Raw genomic sequence first — 16,543 nt, 5'->3', positions numbered from 1 at the left:
GCTGTGCTGGGAGTTTGAAGTTTGGTTGTTTCTTCTCCTGAATCCCCATATAATCCTCACAGTTTTTCCTGATCTTTATCGTCTTTTTTTTTTTCTGGAAAAGGAACCCTTAATGCTGATGAAGTTTGGAAGCAGAAATGAAATCTCCTCCGATCCCTCTCCATCAGGGCTCAGGGCCCTTTTCCAGGTCCTTCAAACCCTCATCTCTCCCTGAGGGTGTTTCTTAAAATCCCCAGGACTCTCCCAGTGCTGGAGATCCCTCAGTGCCTGGATCCAGGGGTGAAGCCACTGCTGACACATTTTGGGATGCACTTGGATGGAAATGGATTTTCTTGTTACACTTCAGAGCCAGTTAAAGTGGACCAGTAAAGGATGAGTTGGAATCCCAGAATCCTGGACCATTTTGGATGGAAGCAGCCTAAAGATCATTGAATTCCCACCCCTGCCATGGCAGGGACACCTTCCACTGTCCCAGGCTGCTCCAGCCCCAATGTCCAGCCTGGCCTTGGGCACTGCCAGGGATCCAGGGGCAGCCCCAGCTGCTCTGGGCACCCTGTGCCAGGGCCTGCCCACCCTCCCAGGGAACAATTCCCAATTCCCAATATCCCATCCAGCCCTGCCTTCTGGCAGTGGGAGCCATTCCCTGGCTGCTGTCCCTCGTCCCTGTCCGTTTTTTCCAGGCTCCCTTCAGGCACTGGAAGGCCTCAATGAGGTCACCCCAAAGCTTCTCCTCTCCAGGCTGAACAATCCCAAAACATCACGGAGAGGTTTCCATCACCTCTGTCAGCAAAGAGATCCCACAACATCCCAGAGATCCCAGCACATCCTGGAGATCCCCCTCCCAGGGGAGACAGGGATGCAGCTGGGCAGGGCCATGGCACCACTCCCACCCCATCCTGAGCTGCGTGAGGACGTGGGGGGAGAGGAAAAGGAGGAGTAAGGGATAAGGAAGAGGCTTTTCCTGGGATCTGCCCTCCCACTGGCAATGAGGGCAAGGCAGGAATGACACAGCCTGGCCATTTCCACAAGACCAGCTTTAATATCAGTCAGGAGAATGAGGAGAAAGCACAGAATCCATGAATGGGAGAAGAAGGAAATTGCAAAAATTCCCCCCAAAAATTAAAGAAATGAATGAACCCAACCCCACTTGCTGCTCCCGGACTCTGCAGGCACAGCAGGGCTGGGATGATCCATAGGGATCCCTGTGGCTCCTCTCCAGGGATGCTCACCTTGGGCTGAGCTCGGGATTCAGCCCAACCTCACCCAGAGGACGTGGCCGGGGGAAGAATCCGAGAGCGCCGACTTTGGGATCTCTTTATTGTAAAACTCTCAGCCTACGGCGCTGGGAATGGAGAATTCTGGGATGCTCCTTCTGGCACTGAAACCCAGGGACTGCAAAGAGGAGAAGAGCTGAGAGAGGCAGCTGAGGAACCCCAGGGCCAGGAGAAGCCCTGGTGTGCAGTGCTCGGGATATTTGGGATGCTTCCTTTGGGATTTGCTGCTGCTGCTGCTGCTGCTCAGGCTTGGACAATCCCAAAAAGTGTCCTGGCCCTCCATCCCGTGTGCCAAGTCCCTCTCCAGCTCTCCTGGAGCCCCTTTAGGCATTGGAAGGGGCTCTGAGGTTTCTCTTCTCTGAGCTTCCCTTTTCCAGGTGAACATTCCCAGCTCTCCCAGCCTGGGAGCTGCTTCCCAGGTTGGAGCCAAACCCCCAGGAGGAAAGGACAACAGGAGTCAGGTCCAAGGCGCCTCTCACTTTGGGCAGAGTATATTTAGAATTTATATTTTTATATTATTTTTATATTCTTTTAATGCATAGCGAGTTTTTCTTCTTCTTTTTTTTTTATTTTTTAATAGATTTTTTTAATAATTTTTTTTCCAGTTTATTTTTTTTTCCAGTATATTTTTTTTTCCATCTTTTTTTTCCCCCTAGTGCAAACCTGAGCTGGGTCCCTGTTTTCCCTGTGCAGTTTTCCTTCCACGGGATGGGCACTGAGGTGGGGAGGGGTCAGCAGGCGATTTCCTCCAGCGTCCCCAGCGGGGCCTGCAGGGGCACGGTCACAGTGTGGCTCAGGCTCTCCGAGTGGTTTGGCACTGGATCACAGGTGCTCTGCCATGGAAAAGCAGGGAATGCGTTATCCCACTGATAGCACAGGGATAAAATGTTTCTAAAATCATGGGATACTCAGGGGAGTTGGAAAAAGGTTGGGCCTGGTAGGTGTCATCATCACATTTTCTGGAAAAATCCCTTTGCCCAGGATTCTTCTCCTGGGAAGCTGAGAAGCCTCAGAGGAAAGGAAAACAATATTATCTCGTTTGCTTCTCCTGTGTTTTGCTGCTTTGGAATGTGTTTGGAGATTGTTTACCCACAGGTGATTGTTTCATTTGTTTCATGTGAATTGTTTTGACTATTTAGCCAATCATGGCCCTGCTATGTCAGGACTCTGGAAGGAGTCACAAATTTTCATTATTATCTTTTTAGCCTTCTGTCTGTATCCTTTCTGTATTCTTTAGTATAGTTTAGTATAGTATTCTTTTATATAATATAGTATCATAAAATAGTAAATTAGCCTTCAAGAACATGGAGTCAGATTCATCATTCCTCCCTTTGTCTCGGACCCCCGAAAATACAAGAGGCAGGGCCTGGAAAAATGTCAGGGTAGGCCCTGGGACAATGTTAGGGTAGGTCCTGGGACAATGTCAGGGTAGGCCCTGGGACAATGTCAGGCTTTACTGGATCATGCAAAACCACACCTGTGTAATCATTTAATGGCCATGAGAAATGATGTGATTGTTAAATGCCATGATTGTTTGGTAATTGTGTCGCCCTGTTCTTCTAAAGTTCTTCTAAACCCCAGACTATTGTCACTGGCATCTGGTCCCATTTTGCAGCTTGACTGGGGCAGAGGCATCTCTAATTATAATTTTAATAACCTGACACACGTGGGAAGAGCTCCAGTGTCGCCAGGGCATTTCCCCTTTGTAGGAATGTGTTCCCTGTTGACAGAGTGACCAAATTATGCTTTGTTTCCTTAAAAAAGAAAAAAGCCCAGAAGTTTCTCTCCTCAACTGGGTAAAAAGACACCTCATAGGACCTTGGGGACATCACCTCAAACTTAAGGATAGCCAATTAGACAGAAGCCAAAAGGTCCCACCTAAGCAATTTACTAGAAAAGAAGAGAACAAAGGAACCAATTGCTTTTGTGGGGTGTTCTATCAGGAGCAAGAACCTCTTGCCCTGGCTGGGTTTTTCTCTGTAAAGAGCTTTGTTATTTTGCCTTTCATTAAAATTTTCTGTTTCCTATCACAGAATCCTGCTGGTTTGATGCCATCTGAGGTAGCTGAGCTATCTCGGGTGTGACACAGATCTCCAGGAGCTCATTGGACCTGGCTGGAGGAGCCCCCTGTGTGAGCCCTTCTCCCCTTACCACGTTCTCCTCATGGCTCCCGTCCTCTTCCTCTTTTCCAAGAAGGTCCAATAACTTCTCCTTGATCAGCTGCAAGAGGAGGGAGCAGGATTAGGGTGGGAAGAGGCTGCAGGGGGATGGGGAGCACTGGGTGGGGCTGGGTTTGGGGCTGCATTCCAAAGGGTTGGGAGAAGGAGGAAGCTCCAAAGGCTGGGCCAGGGAAAGGCTGGGAGAGCTGGGGAGGCTCACCTGGAGAGGAGAAGCTCCAGGCAGAGCTCAGAGCCCCTGCCAGGGCCTGAAAGGGCTCCAGGAGAGCTGGAGAGGGACTGGGGACAAGGCATGGAGGGACAGGAGCCAGGGAATGGCTCCCAGTGCCAGAGGGCAGGGCTGGATGGGATATTGGGAATTGTTCCCTGGGAGGGTGGGTCTTGTGTTTTGTGTTGCTGGAATGGCTCCAGAGGTATTAAAGAGTCTTTTTTCCCAGCCCTGTGACTGAAGAACTTGAGATTCCTCAGCTCTGGTTCTCAAGGTTGTTTATTTTCTGTTATCTATTCCATTCTCTCTCTGACCTGCTGAGATCTGTCCAGCACGTTGGTTCATGGCACACTGACTGCCCTTGGGGTGGTGTTGGCTTTTTATACTAAAAACTACCTGTACTTTATTTACAATAATTTTCCAATACCTATCACCTATGTTGGACAGTCTGTCTCTACTCTAAACCAATCCAGAAGTGTCACCATCACAGCAGAAGATGGAGGACAAGAAGGAGAAGAAGAGAAGGACAGAACACGCCCAGATTCCTCCATCTTGCCTCCTGAACCCCCATTCTAAATCCCCAAAATTCTACATTTTCACCCTGTGATAAATTCACTATCGTTCTACTCAAACTCTTGTGGCTTGTAACTCCTCACACAAAGTTGGTAATTGTTTCCATGGCCTAAAATCAAAGTCTCTGAGCCCCCTGGCAGGGTCTTGAGCCATCCAGGGCAGCCAGAGCAATGTCCTGGGTTCTGACAGGTGGGCAGGCCCTGGCACAGGGTGCCCAGAGCAGCTGGGGCTGCCCCTGGATCCCTGGCAGTGCCCAAGGCCAGGCTGGACATTGGGGCTTGGAGCAGCCTGGGACAGTGGAAGGTGTCCCTGCCATGGCAGGGGTGGGAATTCAATGATCCTTAAGGTCTCTTCCATCCAAACCATTCCAGCATTCTCTTACAAGGAATAAAACCCACAAAAATTCCATTTTTGGGACACTTTTGGGGTTCAGGGAAAGCTCCCAGCTCTGTGAGCTCCATTTCCCTTCCCAGCCCCCTCATCTTTCTGCTGCTGCAGGATTTGGATTCTAGGGAAATCCCATAAAACTTGGGAAGTATTTTACTGGAAAGCTCCCATTGTGAGAAAAGAGAAATAAAACCAACAAGAAGAAAGCTGAAATCCCAAAAAATTGGGTCAGTTCCTAAGGAATATGGATCCTGGCTGGTGCAGGGAAGTGTGGTGGGAATTTGGGACCAGGAGGACAGAGCTCAGCAGAAGATCACAGAAAAGCCTCTTTAGGGTCAATATTTTCCCCAAATTTGGCCAATCCATGAAAAAAAAAAAAATGTATCTGGTTGCTGCCATTCCCAGAATATCTAAATATTTTGGCTGAAAACTCCAATTTTTGAGGTGCTGACCCCCCCTTTGTGAAACTCTGAGCAGAAGGGAAAACGATGTGGACTTTTTTTTTAATTTTAAGGTATTTTATTCCTTTTTTTCTGGCTGGTGGGGGTTAAATATCTGGGATTGTGAAGATTCTCCTGCTGGGGAATCCCCAGGGAGCTTCTCTTGAGGGGAAAAAATGAATTTTAAGCCCAAATAAGAAGAAAAAAAAAAAAAAGTGCAGCAAACCCCCCACATTTGATGAATTTTATGAGCAGATGTCAAAGAAAGAAGGAAAACAGGGAGGAAAACCCCAAATTTGCGAGGTTTCTTATGGCCTACTTAGGAAAAATCCCCAAGAAATCCAGGAAAAGGCAAATTTAATGAAATATTTGGGTATCCAGGCCGAGCTCTAAATTCAGGCTCAGCTTTTGTTGATATCTGAGCTTTAGGTCTGGAATTTTTCCATGTTTTTTATTCCTGGCTAATGGCACCAATGCTGGAGCTGCCCAGGAGGGATTGGGATGGGGGCAATTGTCTGAAAATATAAAAATATTAAAAAAAAAAAAAAAAAAGGAAAATGAGAGGATTTGAAGTGAGTTCAGAGCTGGGATTGTGGGGTTCCCTTCCCTGGAATGGGATGTGTCCCCAGCCTGGATTGGGACTCATTAAATCAAATGGACAACAATGAATAAAATGGAAAACTCTCCCATCCCATGGCAATAAAACTCCCTGTTCCCACCCTGAGCTGGGGCTGTGCCAGAGCTGGATGAGGCAGGTTGGGAATACAGGATTTTGGGGGGGCTCTGGAATCCCCAGGGAACAGAAAACCCAGGGATGAGGAGCACCAGGAATGGCAAAAACAGGGATGAGGGGCTCCAGAAATCCTGGGATGAGGAGCACCAGGATGGGAAATCCAGGCATGAAGGGCACCAGGAGTGGCAAATCCAGGGATGAGGAGCAGCAGGATGGGAAATCTTGGGCTGAGGGGCTCCAGGGTGGGAAATCCAGGGATGAAGGGCAAATCCAGGGATGAGGGGGCATCAGGAATGGAAAATCTGGGGACAAGGAGGTAACCAGGAGTGGCAAAAACATGGCTGAGGGGCTCCAGGATGGGAAATCTGGGGATGAGAGACATCAGAAATCCAGGGATGAGGGGCTCGAGGATGGGAAATCCAGGGATGAGGAGCACCAAGAGAGGCAAATCTGGGGATGAAGGGCACCAGGAGTGGCAAAAACAGGGATGAGGAGCTTCAGGGTGGGAAATCCTGGGCTAAGGGTCTCCAGGATGGGATATCCTGGGCTATCCTGGGCTGGGAAGGCCTTACCTCGTACAGGTAATCGAAGAGCTCGAGGATGGTGAGGATGCTGGCCCCGATGAACAGCCCCATCTGGCCACCAATGTCACCTGCAGGGGACAGCACCGTGAGGGCTCCCAGGCACTGCTGGGCACAATTCCCCCCGGAGCAGCAGGGTCTGCAATGGCATCGGTGGTGTCCCGAGAATGGGCCTGACCCCAAAGTGGGCACCCCCAAAATGTTTTCCTACTAATGGAGCCTGGAGTCCTCCAGGCTGCATCCCAGGAATCCCAATTCCCACGCTGGGCAAGGTGCTGGGAAGAATGAATGTCCCTGGAGCCAAGGAGAAACCCTAACCTGGCAAAAAGTGGGAAGGGATTCCCTTCCCTGTCCCCAGCCTGGGTCGGTGTCACAGACATCTTTTATGCAAAACCTTTTCTTTAAGATTTTTCCTCCTGAGAAGCTGAGAGGCCTCAGGAACAAAATGTAAGCAATGGTTATCTGCTGCTGTGGAATGCACCAGGTGCATCTGGGATTGGGCTCATGTGGTTGTTTCTAATTAATGGCCAATCACAGTCAGCTGGCTCGGACTCTCTGTCTGAGACACAAGCTTTTGTTATCATTCCTTCTTTTTCTATTCTTAGCCAGCCTTCTGATGAAATCCTTTCTTCTATTCTTTTAGTATAGTTTTAATGTAATATATATCATAAAATAATAAATCAAGCCTTCTTAAACATAAAGTCAAATCCTCATCTCTTCCCTAATCCAAGAACCCCTGTGAACACGGTCACAGAAGGTGACTGGGATGTGGTGCTCAGGGAAGACAAATCCCATGGATTTTGCTGGAAAACAGCCCTGGATTGACCCCCAGGGCAAAGGCACCCATGGGTGAGGGGAAGGGGCCTTTTCAGAGGTGTCCATGAGGGATGGAGAGAGAAAAGAGGGGGAAAAGCTTGGGATCAAGGTGAGAACCCTGAATGATCCCAGGAGGTTTTCTGGGTTTACACCAGGGGGATTCACCTGGAGGCTTTGGGCCTGGGAAAAATACTCTGGGATGAGGCTGTTCCTGAAGTTCCAGAGCCCTGGGAATGAGGGTGCCATGAGGTGCACACGGGGTTGGGGTCAGAGAGGCTCCAGCAGCCTCCTCTTCCTGCCTGGAATTCCTGGAAAAGCCTCAGGAGGTGCAGAAGGGCTCCTGAGGGGGCTTTTGGCAGGGCCACCCATGTGGGGTGACACGGGGCCACTTCTGTGCTCCAGCTCCAGCTCCCCAAGGGGCTGAGCACCCCCAGCATTCCAGAGGGATCCAGGGAGGCTGCAGGGCTGGGCGAGGGCTCACCCCCAGCCCAAACCCCAAATCTGCAGCTGGGACCCCAGAGCTGGAGCTGATTTGGGGCTGAGCAGCTCAGGGTCTCCTGCAGCTCCTCCATGAGGCCTCCAAAGACAAAGGGCCCTGGCCTGGCTGGAAAAGGTGGATTTGGAGCAGAGAAGAGGTGATAGGTGATGGGGAGATGGTTTTGGGATGTCCCCCACACCCTGCACCACAGAGGGCACCCAGCACCCACCCAAACCCAAATCTCCAAAACTGGGGAGCTGGAATCAAGCAGGGATGGAGCAGCTCCAGAACCTTCCTGGGTCTTCTCCACCTCCTGCTGGAAAGGATGGATTGGAGTAGGGAAGAGGTGATGGGAGATGGTTTTGGGATGTTCTCCCCACACACTGCCCAGGGGAGTAGAATCCCCAAAAACGGGTGCTGGGAGCAGGCAGGGATGGAGCAGAACCTTCCATGGGTCTCCTCCTCCTCCATGGAGCAGCTGAAGGCCAAGAGCTCAAGTCTGGCTTGGAAACTTGGGTTTGGAGCAGGGAAGAGGTAATGGGGGCATGGTTTTGGGGTGTCCCCCACACCCTGCACCACAGAGAGCACCCAGCACCCACCCAACCCCAAAATCTCCAAAAAAGGGATCAGGCAGGGATGGAGCAGCTCCAGAACTTTCCATGAGCACAGAGTATCCATGGGGACATCCCTGGGATGCCGTGGTGGGGTTAGGAAAGCAGACCTGGGGCCTTGCTGGGGGTTTCAAGGCTGTGGACCCCTCCCAGCCTCTCTCTCTCCCTCCCAGACCAGCAGAGACCCCAAACTGGTCCCAGTCCCCCCTTACCAAGTAAGGCTGCCACTTCATAGGCTTTCTTCTGCTCAATGGTCTCATAGTTGAGTGCTTCAAAAAAAATGTCCAGCACGAGAATGTTCTCTCTGTGGGAACAGGAAAAACATCAGCCCAGGAGCCACCGGTGGCTCAGTCCTCTGGGATAAGGGAAAAATGGGGTTTTGGGGCTTTATTCCCCTTTGTATGGATTGTTCCTCTTTCTGGGGTCCTCAGAACCCACAGAACCTGGAGCTGGTGCAGACCAGGAGCTCAGGGCACCCTGAGGGCTCTGGGAGCTTTTGGAGCAGCTGGGAAAGGTTTCCCCAGAACTCCTCAGGATCCTGGATCTCACTTTGCTGGGAACTCTTCTCTTGGATGGTAATTCCTGATTGTGAGGGTGGGCAGGCCCTGGCACAGGGTGCCCAGAGCATCTTGGGGCTGCCCCTGCATCCCTGGCAGTGTCCATTGATCCACTGGGGATATGAGCACCCTGGGACAGTGGGAGGTGTCCCTGCCATGGCAGGGGTGAAACTGGGTGGGTTTAAGGTCCCTTCCCACCCAAACCATTCCATGATTCTGTGAAGAGAATCCAAGGGATCTGGAAGAACTCTCACTTCCCACACACAGCAATCACATGCCCAGGGCTGGGAGAGCTCCATGGCCTGAGGAGCTCAGCCCAGAGATACAAATCTCCCACAGGACCAGCAAAGTGGTCTTTGGACCAAACATTTTGGACTTTTTTTGGTGGGACTGGAGGATTCCCATGAGGACAATCCTTGGGAAGGAACTCAGAGAAGAAATCTACTGAGAAGAAATCAACCTCATCTCTCCCAGGTTTTCACTCTGCTCTTCCCTGGAGGCCATCCCTGTGCTGGGGATGGATTGGCCAGGACTGGGCATTTCCCAGACATTTCCCTCCCAAAACCCAAAGGAATCCAGGTCCTCCCCCACTCACGAGATGTATTTTTCCGACTTGTTGAACTTCTTCTCCAGGTACTTGGCCGAGGTCTTGCTGGGGATCTTGACCATGGAGAGCTCCTTGTTGTACCTGGTGAGGTTACAGGGGGTCCTGCAGATGCAGTAATTGCTGTCCTTCTCTGCCAGGAGACCTGCAGGGGGGCAGGCATGGAGCACACGGGGTCCCACGGAGCAGGGAGGGACCCCATGGAGCAGGGACACGGAGCAGGGCAAGAGCAGAGATCATCCCTCCCACAAAGGAGCCAAGATTCTGGGATGAGGCTGTTCCTGAAGTTCCAGACATTTCTCTGGAACTTCTGGACTCTTGCGATTTCTCTCCCAGTTCATCCCAGTTCTCACCCCCTTGGAGAGGCCTCTTGCTGGAGATGACACAGTCATCAACAACAGCTTGGAGAACTGGTGGCTGAGTCCCTAAATCCGGGCTTGGAATGGGTCCCTCCACCCCAAACTCTCTCCCCTGATCCCGAGGGTTTCTGTGCCCCATGGAGAACCAGGAGAAACTCCATCCCAGCCTGCATCCAGCACTTCCCAGCAACCTGGGGCTAATCCCAGCCCCTCTCCAGGCTGCAGATCCCCTGTTCCTGCCCAGCCAGGAGGACCCAGGCCGCTGGAATTCCATGAACATTCCATGCCTGGATCCAGGGCTCCCCGGTACTCACTGAGCGCGGGCTCTGCGCATTCCTTGTACTGCTCCGGGGTGCAGAAGGGAGCATCCCCTGCAGGGACAGGACAAAGCCATCTCAGGGGGACACCCAGGGACCCCCCTGCAGCCAGGTGACCCCGGCTGTCCCCAGCTCTGCCCGCCACAGGGGCCTTGTCCTGCAGGAGCTGCTGGGAACAGCACCCAGGGGGGATCTGATCACCACAGAAGCCTTTTCCAACCTTCACCACACCCAGGTCTCTCTTGCATGGCTTGGCCCTGTTTCACAGGGAATCCTGGAATATCCTGGGTTGGAAGGGACCCCAAGGCTCATCCAGTCCCACCCCAGGCCCTGCACCCCAACAACCCCACCCTGGGCATCCCTGGCAGCGCTGTCCAAACCCTCCTGGAGCTCTGGGACCATTCCCTGGGGAGCCTGGGCAGTGCCAGCACCTCTGGGGGAGAGAACCTTTCCCTGAGCTCCATCCCAATCCCCTGGCCCAGCTCCAGCCATTCCCTGGCTCCTGTCCCTGTCACAGGGAGCAGAGATGGGAGCTGCCCCTTCTGTGCCCCTCCTGAGGAGCTCACTGAGCTCTGCCCTCAGCCCCCTCTGCTCCAGCTGAACAGACCAAGTGCCCTCAGCTGCTCCTCGTGTGGCCCCTCCAGACCCTTCCCCATCCTCGTGTCCCTCCTTTGGACCCTCTTGAGTTCCTTGATGTCTTTTTTATTTTGTGGTGCCCAAAGCTGCCCCAGAACTCTCAGTGAGGCTGCCCCAACCCAGAGCAGGGCTGGACAATCCCTCCCTGCCCCTCTGCTGTCCCTGATCCCCCAGGACAGGGATAGCCCTGCTGGCTCACATCCAGCCTTTCCCAAAGGCCAGGGGCACCTTCTTCCCTCAGGTACCCCAGTCCCTCCAGTCCAGCCCCAGGTGTCCCCAGGTGTCTCCCCTGTCCTTGACCTGGCATGTGGACTGTTCCTCCAGCCCAGCTTTCAGCATCCCCCAGGTGTCCTTGTCACCAATCTGGCACATGGCCTGTCCCTCCAGTCTATGCTCCAACTGTCCCCCAGTGTCCCTGTCCTTGACCATCCCTCCAGCCCATGCCCAGGTGTCTCCACTGTCCTCAGGTGTCCCTGTCCTTGACTGTCCCTTCCAGCCCATCCCCAGGCATCCCTGCTGTCCCCAGCTGTTCCCAGTGTCCCTGTCCCTGACCTCACATGTGGCCAGTCCTTCCAGCCCACCCCCAAGTGTCCTCCCAGGTGTCCCTGTCCTTGACCATCCCTCCAGCCCATCCCCAGCTGTGCCCAGATGTCTCCTCAGTCCCTGACCTGGCACATGGCCTGTTCCTGCAGCCCAGCTTTCAGCATCCCCCAGGTGTCCTTGTCACTGATCTGGCACATGGCCTGTCCCTCCAGTCTATGCTCCAACTGTCCCCCAGTGTCCCTGTCCTTGACCATCCCTCCATTCCCAGCTGTCCCTGCTGTCCAGAGTGTCCCTGTCCCTGACCTGACATGTGAATTGTCCCTCCAGCCTATCCCCAGGTGTCTTTGTCACTGAGGTGGCACACAGCCTGTCCTTCCAGTCTATGCCCCAACTGTCCCTCCAGGTGTCCCTGTCCTTGACTGTCCCTCTGTCCCATCCCCAAGTGTCCCTGCTGTCCCTGCTGTCCTCAGTGTCCCTGTCCATACCTGGCATGTGAATCGTCCCTCCAGCCCATCCCCAGGTGTCTCCACTGTCCCCAGCTGTTCCCAGTGTCCCTGTCCCTGACTATCCCTCCAGCCCATCCCTGCTGTCCCCACTGTCCCCTGCTGTCCTCAGCTGTCCCCGTCTCTGACCTGACATGTGAATTGTCCCTCCATCCCATTCCCAGGTGTCCCAGCTGTCCCCAGCTGTTCCTGCAGGCTGTGACCCCGTACACCGGGAATTGTCCCTCCATCCCATCCCCAGCTGTCCCCCCTGTCCCCAGCTGTCCCCATCCCTGACCTGGCATGTGCACCATCCTGCAGTTGCAGTTCTCCACGATGTAGCGTGTCTCACAGTCGATCCTGCAGGCTGTCACGCTGTACACCGGGAAGAACGCCAGGCCCAGCTCCGGGGAGCGGCACTCGCCCCACGGCGGGGGCAGGTACGTCAGCTGGGGACAGGGACAGGGACATCAGCTGGGGACAGGGACATCAGATAGGGACAGGGATGGCACAGGTACGTCAGCTGGGGACAGGGACAGGGACATCAGCTGGGGACAGGGACATCAGATGGGGACAGGGATGGCACAGGTACGTCAGCTGGGGACAGGGACATCAGATGGGGACAGGGACACCAGATGGGGACAGGGACATCAGCTGGGGACGGGGACAGGGACATCAGCTGGGGACAGGGACATCAGATGGGGACAGGGACATTAGATGGGGACAGGGACATCAGATGGGGACACAGGGGGACAGCACAAGGGTCAGATGGGGACACAGGGGGACAGCACAGGGGTCAGCTGGGGACACAGGGGGACATCAGATGGGGACACAGGGGGACAGCACAGGGGTCAGCTGGGGACACAGGGGGACATCAGATGGGCACAGGGACATCAGCTGGGGACAGGGACATCAGCTGGGGACAGGGACAGGGGTCAGCTGGGGACACAGAGGGATAGCATAGGGGTCAACTGGGGACAGAGACATTAGATGGGGACAGGGACAGGGCTGTCAGCTGGGGACACAGGGGACATCAGATAGGGACACATGGGGACAGAGACAGGGCTGTCAGATGGGGACAGCACAGGGGTCAGCTGGGGACACACGGGGACATCAGATAGGGACAGGGCAGCACAGGGGTCAGCTGGGGGCAGGGACATCAGCTGGGGACAGGGCCAGGGCCAGTGAGAGGGATAGGGACAGGGCAGGACATGTCCCCTGTCACAGGGCAGACCCTCAGGGCATCCCCCCTCCCAGGAGCTCCCTGACTCCTGGGATAACTCACTGGGGACAAGCTGTGAGTGTCCCTGACTCCTGGGATAACTCACTGGGACAAGCTGTGAGTGTCCCAGCGCCACTGAGTGACACTCCCAGGTGACAGTGAATGTCCTGGAGGTGACACTCCCAGGTGACAATGAACATCTCGGGAGTGGGAGCAGCTGTGGAGGGATCAGCTGGAATTTCTGCCTGGCAGACTCTGCTTTACAAACTGCAAGAGCTCCACCAAACTGTCCCAAGCAGGAGGATCTGCACATTCCCTGGAAATGTCTGGAGTTTTCCCCCAGCTGCTGCTCCCAGCCTGGCACAAGAATCTCTGGGCTTAAATCCAGGGGGAATCCATCCCTAAGGGCTCCCCTGAACCCCTTCCTGGCCAAATCAGGGCTGAAACCTCAGGAAAAGCCTTTCCATGCAAAGCCTCGGTCCTGTGGAGCTGCTGAACTCCTTTCAGAGCTGGATTCCTGCTCTTGTGGCCCTGGAGCTGCTGGGAAAGGTACCCCAAGGAGCAGGAGCAGGATGGAGGGAGCAATCCCAGCCCTCAGCTTGGGAAGAATTAATGGGAGAGACTTCATTGGGCTTGATCCCTCTCCCTGCAGCCCCTCCAGATCCTCCTCCTCCTCCTGAGGGAATCAATCCCTTTCCTTTCTGCCAGATTATCCCAGCTGGGGGGTGGTGGGAGGGATTGGGGCTGGATCAGCCCTGGGATGTGGAGCTGCTCCCTCCACCTGTGGAATGCAGGGTGACCCCAACACCAGGCAATGATTGGCATCTGATCCATGATTGGCATCTGATCCATGATTCAGAATGCTGAACAATTGCTTTATTAACACTACACTATATTATATTAATTATATTATATTAATACTATATTATAACTATACTAAAGAGATACTAAAGAATACTAAAGAAAAACCTCTGACTGTCTGAGGCAGCCAGGACACAGCTTTGACCCAACTGGCCAAGGAAACAAAACAATCCCCAGCAGAATCCAATTAACAAATCACTTTGGGTAAACAATCCCCATAACACATTCCACGTGTGCAAAAACAACCGGAGCAGAGAATAGAGATAAGAATTGTTTTTCTCTTCTTCTCTCTGTGCTTCTCCAGGAAAAATCCCGTGAGAGAGAATGATGTCTCTCTCTGTTCAGAGAATGTAAATGCCACATCCACCCTCCCCTGCTGCCCCCAAAGTGGGAACAAACCACAGCAAAGCAGCTGGAAAAGCAGGGAAAAGGCAGCAGGAACATCCCTGCCCTTGGATCCTGCATGATTTGTGCTCCCTGGCAGCTTCCCCAGGGCTCTTCCTCCTGCTCCTGCATAGAGAATTCCAGTTCCAGCCTCTAATTGAGGGTGACAGACTCCCAGCCTGGCCCTTTTGCAGTCATTAATAATTAATTAATGAATTAAACGCTTTTCCAGCCCTCCTGATCCCGGCTTTCTCCAGGATTACTGGGATCAGTTCCCAGCTGGCAGGTGCTAAAAGGGGAAGGAAAAAATTCATTTGACTCCTTGGAAGCTGGATGGATACTGCATGTCCCAAACACCAGGAAAAGAGGGGGTGAGCTTGGAAAACCTGGAGGGATGAGACCCCGGGGCAGGGGAGGATCAGCTCCTGCCACAGCCCTTCCCTGGCCACATTCCTGCCTTTCCACACTGCTCCTGGCACGGAGCATCTGCCCACAGCCAGAGGTTACTCCTTCAATTACCTGGAAGTGCTATCCCTGATTCCCTGCCTGTTTCATTTTCTCAAACAGGGAAACGTGGTGGAGATGATCCCAGCAGAGCTTGGAGCAGTTTGATAAAACCCTGGAATATTCCAGGTTGGGAGGGGTTCCACAAGGATTGAGTCCAGTCCCTGCTCCTGCCCAGGATCCCAACAATCCCCCAGGATCCCAACAATCCCCCAGGATCCCAACAATCCCACCCTGGGCATCCCTGGAGTGGTGTCCAAACCCTCCTGGAGCTCTGGGACCATTCCCTGGGGAGCCTGGGCAGTGCCAGCACCTCTGGGGGATGAACCTTTCCCTGATCTCCATATCCCAGATGCCCCTGGCTCAGCTCACACCATTCCCTGGGCAGTGCCAGCACCTCTGGGGAAGAACCTTTCCCTGCCCCATTCCCCTCTGGCTCTGGGATGGATCCAGCACCAATTCCTGCCCAGACCCCACGTGGCTGATGGCACCAAACTCCAGCGATCCCAAGGAAGGATCCAAGCCCTCCCTGAACATCCCCACCTGGGCTGGGTTCCCAATGAAACCAGAACCAGAACCCTCCCTTCCTTATGGAGACCTCCAGCAGCAGCAGCAGCTTTCTTGGAATTCCCATCCCAAGCAGCTCCAGCCCTTGTGGAATGCTGAAAATCCCAGAGCAGCCACGGCTGGCTTATCCCAGCTCCCACTTAATGATGCTGGAACTGGAATTGGTGCTGGAATTGTCTGTTTGCCTCTCCAGCTCCTTTCCCATCCTGCCTGTTCCTTCCCATTTGCTCCCTTCCTGAGGAATTGGTTTTCAGGGATGAATTTGACCCTTCCAGCCCCTTGGGGCAGAGCTCAGGGGTGTTACAGGACCCATGAGTGCCCAGGGAAAATTGGGATTTTGGAGCTCCAGGATCCTTCTTTGCAAATCCAACAGGAACAGCAGCACTGAGACCTCCTGCAGATCCATAAAAAGTCCAGGGCAGCCTCTCCAGAGCCTCATCCCAGGTTTGCTCCCACTCCTGCTTCCCCTGGATGGGCTGGAGCTGTGGTTCACGTGCAAAATCAGCCTTAAATCCCCAATAACGTGGAATTATGGAATTCTAAAAGTTGGAAAAGCCCTCTGAGACTGAGGCCACCACTGCCCCATGTCCCCAGATGTCACATCCACACGGATGAAACCCCTCAGGGATGGGGATTCCCCCTGCCCTGCTCCAGGAAACTCTGCCTCTCCTCCTGCTCATTCCCTGGCACATCCAGAGGCAGCCAGACCATTCCCCCTCATTCTCCCAGAACATTCTGCCTGGATTTGTTGGACCCAATTCCCAAACTCTGGCAGAGTTGTCAGTTTGGGGGCTGGGAGGAATTGGACTCTGAAGTTCTCCTGTCTTCACTTTTCCACCTTTTTATAAATTCCTCTTTTCCACAGGGTGCAGAGGGAGCAGGAAACCCAAACCATTCCCTCATCCTCGGATCTGATGGCTCTTCCTGACTTCCCACTCTCTGCCTCTTCCAGGCTCTGCCTCATCTCCATCCATTGCCTAAGAGAATCCTGGAATGGTTTGGATGGAAGGGACCTTAAAAACCATTTAATTCCCACCCCTGCCATGGCAGGGACACCTCCCACTGTCCCAGGCTGCTCCAAGCCCCAGTGTCCAACCTGGCCTTGGGCACTGCCAGGGATCCAGGGGCAGCCCCAGCTGCTCTGGGCACCCTGTGCCAGGGCCTGCCCACCCTCCCAGGGAACAATTCCCAATTCCCAATATCCCGTCCAGCCCTGCCCTCTGGCACTG

General features: G+C 53.7%; 1 protein-coding gene across 3 annotated transcripts in view; it reads right to left on the bottom strand.

The window, feature by feature from the left end:
* Positions 1 to 1,019: 1,019 nt before the first annotated feature.
* Positions 1,020 to 16,543, bottom strand: part of LOC118696554 (acid-sensing ion channel 2) — a 483,676-nt gene continuing 468,152 nt past the window's right edge. The window contains exons 4-11 of one of the 3 annotated variants that reach the window (XR_004981656.2): positions 12,075 to 12,225; positions 10,113 to 10,169; positions 9,431 to 9,584; positions 8,491 to 8,582; positions 6,365 to 6,444; positions 3,426 to 3,494; positions 1,938 to 2,107; positions 1,020 to 1,392 (exon numbers count right to left, since the gene is read on the bottom strand). Coding sequence is in view for 2 of the 3 variants with exons in the window: in XM_036398737.2 (XP_036254630.1) it covers positions 2,006 to 2,107; positions 3,426 to 3,494; positions 6,365 to 6,444; positions 8,491 to 8,582; positions 9,431 to 9,584; positions 10,113 to 10,169; positions 12,075 to 12,225 (705 nt within the window). In the remaining variant the exon portion in view is untranslated. Of the gene's footprint in view, positions 2,108 to 3,425; positions 3,495 to 6,364; positions 6,445 to 8,490; positions 8,583 to 9,430; positions 9,585 to 10,112; positions 10,170 to 12,074; positions 12,226 to 16,543 lie in introns of all 3 variants that reach the window. The other 2 variants (XM_036398737.2, XM_054517409.1) reach the window with 2 other exon arrangements.

Source organism: Molothrus ater, chromosome 27 (assembly GCF_012460135.2).
Source record: "Molothrus ater isolate BHLD 08-10-18 breed brown headed cowbird chromosome 27, BPBGC_Mater_1.1, whole genome shotgun sequence".
In the NCBI taxonomy this organism is placed as follows: Eukaryota; Metazoa; Chordata; class Aves; order Passeriformes; family Icteridae; genus Molothrus; species Molothrus ater.
The sequence above is the reverse complement of the archived record's forward strand: the minus strand, read 5'-3'. Positions and strand labels throughout refer to the sequence as shown.